A 10,168-nucleotide genomic window follows, 5' to 3' on the forward strand; every position below is an offset into this window, starting at 1 on the left:
GAGGGGAAAGGCTGTGTGCCGCTCCTCAGACACGTGATCCAGAAAGGAAGTCAGGGCTGGCGAGAGCCCAGGTGAGTCTGGGACAGGGGGCTTCCGCCCACTGACACCCACGCAAAACCTCACTGACTGCTCTGGGACAGCTCAGTCTCAGGGAAGGTGCCAACATTCCTCAGTGCCTCAGTTTCCCCCACTCTGGGAAGAATCAACTGCTACTGTGCTTTCCCTTGAAGTACAGATTAGGTTAGAGGGTCCACAAGAAGAGGTCCAGGAAGGGCAGGCAGGCCTCTGGCACAAAGGCCACCACCCACCTTGTCTGTGTCAAATCTGCCTCCGACCACGTTTCCCCGAGCAAACACGTCCACTCCCACGTACACATCAGCCAGTCGCTCCCCTGCCTGGCCCAGCATCCGCTCCAGGTGTTCTTCCCGCCAGTTGTAGTTGGTGAAGAAGCCGTCACAAGAATCAAAGAAGACCCTGGAGGTGGCAGGGAACTGCTGAGGCCAAGGCCCAAGGGACTGTGCCCGTTAACATCAGCCACTCCTTGCTCATGGGCTACCTGTCCAGGCAAGCCCCAACCAGCAGAGTCCAGCCACAGCTGCCACCTGCAGCCCTCAGCACAGCTCCAGGGCAGCTGTGTACCGATTTCTTCTGCTGAGCATCGGGGCAGTGCAGGACTGGGGCCCTCCCACTCTGCCCAAAGCAGGCCCGCGCAGGTCGCCGAGGGGCAGACTGCAGCCTGTGTGCTCTTGGCACGGCTGCGGGCTCACCTGTTGTGCTCATTGAGCTCATCCTGCCATCTGAGCTTCCCATTTTGCATCACACTGTCATACCAGAGCACCAGGCCCCCTGGGACCTGCCGATGGAGCTGAGTGGTCAGGTACCGAAGGAAAGGAGGCATGTTCCTCACAGCAGCCAGCTGGGAGAGAGCAACAGAGGCCAAACCCGGGGGCAGGCCAGGGGTATTTGTCATGGAAGGATTCCATCACAGGAGCAAAGAACAGCAAAGATCATTCAAAAAAAGCATGGTCCCAAGGGTGTGGCGATGCAGGCCTATAATCCCACCTACCCAGGAGGCTAAGACAGGAGACACAAGTTCAAGACCAGACTGGGCAACTCAGCAAGACCCAGTCTGCAAATAAAACATAAGGGCTGGGGATGTAGCTCAGTGGTAAAGGTCCCCTGAGTCCAAACAACAGTACCAGAAAAAGAAAAGAAAAAAAAGCCACCATCCCAAAAGCCCCTCAACCTCATAGCCACCAAGAGGAGGATCCAGCCAGATGTATGACTCCTTTCTTGATGGACAGGAAGGACAAGGGTCAGAACTCAGGAAGAGACAAATGCAAAGGAAGGGAAGGGAGACCATGGAAGGGAAGCCACAACCAGCCCAAAGCAGAACAGGGCAGCGCGCAGGCCTGGCCACACTGGGGGAGGGAGGAGGGTGCAGCCAGCATGCTCAAGCTCCTAGGGAAGACCCATCTTGTTCCACAGTCACAGAGGTGGCAGTGTTGGCTCTGCCTGACAAGAAACGGCTTCTGCTGCTGTGACCTGGGGCGGGGGCCAGGAGCTGGGGGGGCGGTGAGCGACACACAGGGCTGGGCAGAGAAGCAGGCCGCAGGTCGTACTCACACTCAGAGAGTTTTCTATGTTGATCAGCCAGCCATCGAAATGAAAAAACTGAGCAATCTGCACCAGCTGATCAGCGACTGCCTGGTAGGAGCGCTCCTCCCCCGACAGGAAGGCTTCGCAGAGCCGGGCCCCATCGTCCCACTCTGTGATGAAAGTCCCTGTGGGGACGCAGAGGGATGAGTCAGGCCTTGCCTTTCACCCAGGGGGGCTGCGACACACTAGCATAAGCAGTCCTGGGAAACCTGCTAGACGGTCAGATTCATCCCGTGACTGAGACACTCCGGGGTGGGCCTGGCAGTGTGGTTACACGCACACCAGTACCTGGATTCGGGTCGAACCTGGAGAGGCGCTGTCCGACCAGGAGTCAGCCACCCTGTGCTTGCAAGCGAGGTGGCACCTGCCTGTTTGCTCATCCATTGTCTATAGCCACTTTCATGCTGGCCACCAGCAGTGACCAACTGCCTGCTAAAAACATTAACTCTCTGGTCCTCTCCGGAGGTGTGCAAATGCCTGTCCTGGCCATTGAGGTACCCCTACTAGCAAGCAGACAAAGCCCCCACCTCTAATTGCTGGGTCACCCAGCATTGTGCTAATATGCCTGGCTCTTACCCAGCACACAGACTCCGTGCCTGTGGGCAGCATTGGTCCAGCCCACAGGGGGGATGGTGACCATGTGGTGGCTGAAGTACACAAAGATGTCAATGTACTGCCAGTGGTAGAAGGAGTAGGGATTCTGCACCGCTGAGCCCTGAATAAACCTGGCAAAGAAACAGAACAAACTCAGGTCCCAGGAGACAGAATGAGGACAGAGCGACCTCAGGAGGAACAGAAAGCAGCCCTAAGCAAGTTTCCTCCTGGGTTCCACTCGGTCAGCACGCACTGAAAGCCTGCTGTGTGCAGCCCGTGCAGGGAGAGCAAGAAGCAGGAACAAGCTGTACTCTTGCTGTCAAGCGCAGCCAGGAGGGAAGTGTTTCTGCAGGGTGCAAGGTGTCAGCCACTCATCTGAGTGGACTGGGCATTTCTGGCTGCTGTGAGCAGATGAACAAAAGAGCAGAAACAGGCTCTCCATGGTTGTGACTTCCTCTCTGGAGAGGTCAGCAGCACCCTGGGACAGTCTCCCTGCATGTGAAGGTGAGGCTTCATGGCCTGCCTATCAGGGTATAGGCTAGCTCTACTCAAGCCTTCCTTCCCATCACCACGACCAAGACTGTTTTATGGACATTTCAGATCTCACCTTGAATGAGACGTGCACAGCTGGGAGTGGCAGGGGAGCCTAACTGTGCTGTGCACCAGAAGCCATAGCCAACAGGACAGATCAGGACCAAGCGTGGGTAAGAGCTACAAAGGTAAATCCAGTGTGCCAGGCAGGCAGAGGAGCATTCCCTACTGTGCCCCCTCAAATCTACCAGATTTCAAGGAACCAGAAGACTGGAGCTGAAAGAGATCACCCAGCCACAACTCTCCTCTCGCACACGAAGGCCCCCTAAAGCTGGCCTGGTCCAGAGCCCACCTCCTGCATGGTATGCTCCCTCACCCTGGCCCCCAGAGGATGACCAGCAGTAGGATCAATGTCAAGCTCATCCTCACCTGTCTTCCAGGTACCCGCCCATCATGTCATGGCACAGTAGGGTCCGGGGCCTACGGCTGCTCAGTGGAGGCTGACGACATCCTAAGGGCTCCAGGGCCACATTGAAGCCATCTTCCATGTGGGGCATCCAGGCCAGGAGTTCCTCCAGTGAAGAAAAGTAAAAGCTGACAGGTTCTGTGGTGTCCTTGTCATAATATCTAACTGGCCGGAGGAGGGAAGCAGTGAGGAATCAATGGAAATTTCTGAATGGTGGAAATGTTTTCATGATGACTGAGAGAACTTAAGGGGGAGTGGTGGAGCCACCCGGTCCAGAGTAATGTGGAAGCATTATTCAGAGCCCAGGTCCTCTTACCTGGCAAAGGATCCGGGGTGAAACTGACCACTTCCCGAAAGACTCCTGCTGCTTCTCGATCCTCTTTGATTCTAGGCAGTCAGTTTAAAAACAAACAAAACAAAACAAAAACCTTTGTCTAATGGAAGGGTAAAAAAATACTTGGAAGCAAATGTAAGTGTCACCTAGACACAACTTATATTATCTACCACAAGTTGTGGAAACATGTGCTTAACCAAAAGTGTTCAGGAGCTCTGACATCTCTAGTCACCTGAAGCAGCAACAGGCCTGGCTTCTGCTTGGACACAGATGCCAAAGATCACGCCTGTGAATAAACACCTCATCCACCAAAACAGCTTCAATACACACCAAAGATCAAGATATCCTTCACAGGTCCACAGGGACGAGGGGTGAGGGCTACTCGAGATACCAACCAAGCTCACTGTCCTAGAGAGCAAGGGTCAGGCTTCCTCAGACCTCCTCATTCCCCTAAGTGTATTCCACAGAACTAACTCTTTAGCCTTCATGGATAGATAATGCAGGAAAGAGTGCCTTTGGTACATTAAGATGGAAAGCTCTTATTGGATATAAATCAAATATAAATTAAAGTGTGTACATATACACACATATACTTAAAAATGTATATTATATGTATGTGTATTTATATTACATGTATATGTATGTATGTATATATTTAAATATAAAGACACTGCAGCAGCCACTTAGGGACCACAGGAATCAGAGTCTGAATTCCCTAAACCTTTCAATGCCTGAGCTGCCCCTCTGTCACCTGGGCTGTCACCTGTCATACTCCACATCCATGCAGACACTTATTGGCAGAGCTCCCTCTGCAGGACATGGAGTCAGAACCTCTAGGAACTGCAGGAGTGGCTGAGAGGTGAAAGTGGAGATGCCAAGGTTCCTTTTTGAATTTCATTTCCCCAAGTTCCTCTTCGGAGCCCCATTCCAGGCTGCTTTGTCCACCCTTTGGCTGCGCCCTCAAGGGCGCTCAGAACAATCCCACCTCTATTCCTCCAGCAGGAGGAAAGGGCTTCTCAACTTTCTTCCTATCCAAAAATCTTCCCCACCGGCCAACAGCCATTGGCTGCCCATCTCCAGCCCATCAGCCTCACTGCTTTGGGCTTAAAACCAAATTGGAACTGTAGCCTCCTCTCAGAGGCCTACTGACCAGGGGCTTGCAAGTGGGCAAACGCCCCCACAGGGAACAGAGCCCGGTCCAGCCCTTTTTCTGACCTTTGCCCATTCTGCTCCTCCCTAAAGCCTCAGTTCAAGTGTCACCCCTCCAGAAAGTCAACCCCTTCCACCAGCTGCAACTGCTGGCCCGTTGCAAATGCCTCGCGGGAGGTGGGTAGCAGCCGTGGCACCCAGGTCTGAGGAGGGGACCGGCCCTGCCAAAGGGCGCGGGCCTGCGCCTCGCTCGGGGGTCTGTCCCGCGCAGTGGCGAGTCCGGCGGTGGGACGCACCGCTGTCCCAGTGGTCCGCGGGGACCTGTGCCCAGGCGCCGCCGCCCCTCCGCCGGACCCCGTCGTGCCCACCTTGACCCCGGCCGCCGCCGCCGCCTGGGCGGCCGATCCGGCTCCTTCTGAGCCTTCGCCTCCGCGGCTGAAGGCCCCTGCCGCAGCCGCCGCGCCGCGGCCCGGGTCAGCACTGTCGAGGCCTCCATGGTCGGCCGCTCGGGCCGCCGCGACACCGGCTCCAATAGCCAATCGCAGGCCCGGGCCCGCCCCCGTCCCCGCCCTCAGCCAATGGGAAGTACGCCGCGCGGCAGCGCGCTGGAATAGGGCTCCGCGGGACTCCGCGCGCTCCGGCTCCGCGCCGACGGGCGGGCGGGGATTATGTAGTCCGAGAAGGACTGGAGGCGGGGCATGAGGGGTGGGCGGGGCCTGGGCGAGGGCGGGGCTTAGGCGAGTTCTGAGCCCCCTTGCAGAAGACTTGGAGGTTTCTCCGCGAGTTCCAGCTCCATGTGCACAGCCTCCTCTCTGAGCAAACTGAGGCTTTTCTCAGAGAGATGAAATCTGCCAGAAGTCACAGGGTCAGTAAATGGTAGAAATGAGATTTTATTTCAGTTCTACTAGCCCCTATTAAAAGATAATTCTCAGAAAAAGGTAAAATCCTGATTCTCATTCCATATTAAATATCAACCAGTGCTAAAGATTGTGTTCTACTCATTAATCGATAAAAGAATGAGACAGAAACCTGTTCAGCAGAAGCACTTGAAAAAGAGTCCAATGACAATAGTCCAATGGAAAGGAATAGACAAATGTGGAGAGCGGGCTGTGCCCTGCTGAGTGACTCTGTGACCTGAGAACAGCAGTTTTCAGGCTTGCCTAACCCTGAGTTACTCCATTTTGTAAAGCAGTTCTTTGCCTTTTCTGCTGCACTTTGAGTACAGGTGCCAAGGTAGAATGACTCCACACCTTGTTTGTACAAGTTAACACCATCTGCCCAGCACCACCATAAGGCACAAATTGATAAATAACTTATGCATGCCAACTTGTCAAACTGAATCAAGGAGCACCTGCACATGAGAGCGTCCAGGTTCACACCAGAGACACCAGACACGGGAGCTTATCAACCTCACCAGATGCAACCTTCTCACCTAAGACCCATGAAAGGAGAAATACCTTGAGACTGGACACAGCAGCACCCTGGCCCTGTTATCTGGTCACTCATCACAAAACTTGTCTGAGAAATTGCCAGAGCAATGAACCTCTGATGTTCTGTTCCTTCAGGCTTCACATAGCAGCTTCTTCAGCCCATGATGACCCACACAGCCCACCCCAAGCTGACACTCTGAAACCTGCTATGTGCCTTGACAACTCTGCAGAACTGGTTCATTGAAATCCTTATCTAATCATCTACAGTAACTCTGATGACTGCATTCATACCTCTGCCTGTGCTCTTGAAACAGCCTCCTGTAAACCTGAGGCTACCTCTTTCTTAGTCTTTGCATGAATATATATATATATATATAATTGATATATATATATATCAATGTGTGAAGTATGATGTGTAACTTGAGCATTATAGACATTAGAAATTAAGATTGGCATGGAATAAAAACTTGTGATTGTCTGACTTATGACTATCAGTGGCCCAAGAGTATTCAGTGAATTGCCACCGCTGAAAGTGGTATAGCTTGTGGATTTATTGTTATTTAATAAATTCTGACATTGTGGAGAGACACAAACATGTTGGGTCTATGTTCCTGCCATAGCTCACTCACAACAAGTAAAGACAACAGTTCTTTCAGAGGGCGGGGCAGTCTACTGGACAAGACCCATGTGCTTCTCTCAATTCCTGCAACTTAAAGGGAGCCATGGAAAAGACAGTGGGGTGGAAGGGCTGGAATCAGGTCTTGGCAGGGTTTCTATATGCAGAGCACCAACCAATTTGAACCCCCAAGGCTGTGCTCTGCAGGGACCACACCCTCTGTGCCTGCAGGACCAAGAGGGGGCATCTGCTGAAGGCCCTCCACAGGGTCCCGAGCTTAGGAGCTCACTGGAAACAGCGTTCTGAGCAGGGCTGAAGGGGCAAGCATGCGCACTAGGGCCTCCCTTTGCAGCCTGGAGTTTCCGGGGCCAGGCCTGAAGCTGCTGCCCAAGCCAAGTTAACTTGGCCTATTTATTATTGTTGCAAACTTTGAGCTTTATGAGGCCCCAAGCTTCCATAAATGCCGAGGGTGGGGACAATGACTAAGGTTGTTGAATATGGGCCTTGGTCATGGTGCAGGCCAAGACTAGAGGTGCCTGTGTCTGCCTGGAGCTTATGTTGGCTCTTCACAAGGCTCCCGACTCCTCTGAGGCCTGGCTGGGCCCCCTAAAGCCCTAACCTTATATGGTTTCCAGATAAAATACAGAGCACCCAATTAAATTTGAATTCCAAATAAATGATGGATGGGACATGCTTGTACTAAAAAAATACCCTTTGTTTACTAAAATTGTTTATCTAAAACACATATCAAGCTGGGATCCTGTATATTTATTTGGCAAGTCTAGAAGTTGCTTTGCATTGACACTTTTCTGCCTCCTAACAGCCACCTTGCCCTGCCATGAACCCCTCTGACATTCCTGGTGGGGTCTCAACTGTCCTGGGTTCTGTCCACACCAGAACAGGAAGTCAGACAGGTTTTGGGCAGCTGGGCCTCAGGAACTGCTCTGCCTGACCATACTGGGTCATCCACTTCAGGGAGCAAGTGGTCTTATATCAGCTGTGTTGGCCACCACGGCTGCCCCTCCTCTGAGCCCAGAGTGGAAGAACTGGGCTTCTGTCTGCTTGCTTTCTCTCCTCCACCCTCTCTTTGACCCCTCCTGCAGTTCCCAGGAAGAGGGTTCCCCGGTCTTAGCCACTGACATGCTGAGGAATATGGCAGGAGCTGCCAAAGGTTCCAGCATCTCTTCCTCCCCTCGTCCTGTAGGACCAGAAGGCCTGCCCTTCAGCCAGCTGAGGGGCTGCCGACGAAAGCACAGCATCCCCAGCAGCCCTCAGAGCTTAGAGAAGCCATGAGAGTAAATCCAAGTGACAAGGACGGTGGCAAGGGTAACTCTGGTTGTGCCTGCAAAACAAAGAGGCAAGCCCTTCACTCCTCCTCCCTGCTTCCTGCCAGCTGCCAGGCAGGTGTGCTGATGTGATGGTGGGAACCACAGCAGCCATCTGAGACTGAGGTGGGTCCACGTGCAGAGGGTACAGAGCAGTGACCTGGGGCCCAACAGCCCAGACCAGGGTCTTCCTGGAGTGCTTAATCCAGGCTCTTACAGGAGAGAAATAATAACTATGTGATTTAACCAATCGGTTTTTAGTATCTATTACGGGAGCTGAATCTCAGAGAGGTGAGGCTAAATACAGTGCTTCCTAACTAGGATGGCGATTCGTCCTGATAAAACCATCGCGAGTTGCAATCGTTAAGGCTGAGCCCGCCTCCCGCAAATGTGCCCTGAACACTGGCCACGACTGGGCAAAGGTGTTTAGCACAAAGCCTGTTTTACAAGGAAGAGTCAAGAAGCTCATAGAATTTGTTGAATACTGCATAGAATGTAAAACACAGAATGATTGTGTGGATATACTTTCAGACCACCCTAATGTCAAAGGAGCATTAAGTCAAACCACCGTAAGTCGGGACAGGAAAGTGAGGAAAGCCTCTCTCAGCATCGGCCTGCCTCCCGAGGCTGTCAAGGGGTCTTTCCTAGAATCATGTGACCTTGGTGACCCTCTGTCTTCGCCCTTTCCCTCCACTCAGGGCGATGCTTCAGAACCACTAAGGAAAAGCCGAAGCACCTTAAGCACTCAGAATGTCGCCTCCCCTCAGAGTTCCCCCAGCTGCTCAGAAAAGGCTTAATGAATGGACGCACCGGGCTGGCCACAGGCTCCAGCTGCCCTGCCCAGCCCAGCCTCACGCCCACCAGAGCCTGGACCCAGGCATCAGCCCCAACATCCTGCCCAGTAAGAAAGTGACCACTCCCTGCCCATCGCCTGCCCACACACCTCCACACCCCTCCACAATAGAAGGGCACCACCTAGGACGCTGTCCGGCCACTCCCTTGTTTTACTGCAATCACAGGAGCACAGGACGCCGACATGGGGCCTGGGCCCCAACAGGCCCGCCCAAACTGGGATGGGTCACGCATGCCAAGTGCCGCAGAAACAACCTGAACCTTTGAAGGAAGCAGGCAGAGCCCCAGACAGGCCAGTTTTCCAAAAGCCGGGAGAGTCCAGTCCACCCAAGTCGATGTAAGGAGAGAGCACCTGGAGTTGCCTGATGCTAACTAGCCGGGCTTTATTCTCCTGGCCCGTCTCCTAGCTCCCACCTTGTCAAGCCACCATCGTCACCTGACGGCCGGGCGCTCATTCCATGCTGTGCAGTGGAGGCTGCTCTGATTCATGAGCCATGCAAGGCACCAGGGCAGAGTGCAGGCCCCGCGGGCCCAAGGTCACGAGTTCAATCCCCAGCCCTGCAAAAGCAAAAGACCAAGTCAATTCCATCTGTTGGCGTATTTGTTATAATTTTGTCTTTGACACATCACATTCTTTTAGCACACTGAGGATAAAAGTGAAGTTCCCTTTTGTCCACTTTCCCACTCCTCCGAAGGCCCCTCGATATTTCACCAATATTATCAGTTTGGTCTATATTCTTCCAGACATTTAAAAATACTTTCCCAGGCGCTGGGGTTGTGGCTCAGTGGTAGAGCACTTGCCTTGCATGTGTGGGGCACTGGGTTCAATTCTCAGCCCCACATAAAAATAAACAAAATAAAGGAAGCAGGCAGAGCCCCCACAACTAAAAAAATTTTTAAATACTTTTCCATGCATTCATACATGTTAAAAACGTACGTGTCTCAAAATACAAGCACCTGTATGATATTGTTTGTGTTTTATAAAAATGAATATTGTAAAAAGTATTCTGCATTCAGAATGATTTTTCACCCAGCAATGTTCGTGAAATCAAGGAATACTGATTTCTATGACTCTGATTTGTTGTTTGGACATCTACTTCATACACTATAATTCTAAGACATCCTAATATACTCACCCATCCTGTGATGGGCTGACAGATCGGGCTCCAGGAGAATGTTATAGGCCAGATTCTAAGGGAAATTATAAGCTCC

The 10,168-nt window shown here is 52.6% G+C and overlaps 1 protein-coding gene across 2 annotated transcripts in view; it reads right to left on the reverse strand.

The window, feature by feature from the left end:
- Nucleotides 1–5,329, reverse strand: part of Engase (endo-beta-N-acetylglucosaminidase) — an 11,145-nt gene extending 5,816 nt beyond the window's left edge. The window contains exons 1-7 of one of the 2 annotated variants that reach the window (XM_047547578.1): nucleotides 5,102–5,329; nucleotides 3,567–3,637; nucleotides 3,214–3,415; nucleotides 2,236–2,384; nucleotides 1,627–1,784; nucleotides 768–916; nucleotides 309–474 (exon numbers count right to left, since the gene is read on the reverse strand). In XM_047547578.1, coding sequence (XP_047403534.1) covers nucleotides 309–474; nucleotides 768–916; nucleotides 1,627–1,784; nucleotides 2,236–2,384; nucleotides 3,214–3,415; nucleotides 3,567–3,637; nucleotides 5,102–5,229 — 1,023 coding nt within the window. In that variant the 5' untranslated portion in view covers nucleotides 5,230–5,329. The remainder of the gene's footprint in view (nucleotides 1–308; nucleotides 475–767; nucleotides 917–1,626; nucleotides 1,785–2,235; nucleotides 2,385–3,213; nucleotides 3,416–3,566; nucleotides 3,638–5,101) is intronic. The other variant, XM_047547577.1, reaches the window with a different exon arrangement.
- Between the last annotated feature and the right edge of the window lie 4,839 nt (nucleotides 5,330–10,168).

This window comes from Sciurus carolinensis, chromosome 3 (genome assembly GCF_902686445.1).
Source record: "Sciurus carolinensis chromosome 3, mSciCar1.2, whole genome shotgun sequence".
In the NCBI taxonomy this organism is placed as follows: domain Eukaryota; kingdom Metazoa; phylum Chordata; class Mammalia; order Rodentia; family Sciuridae; genus Sciurus; species Sciurus carolinensis.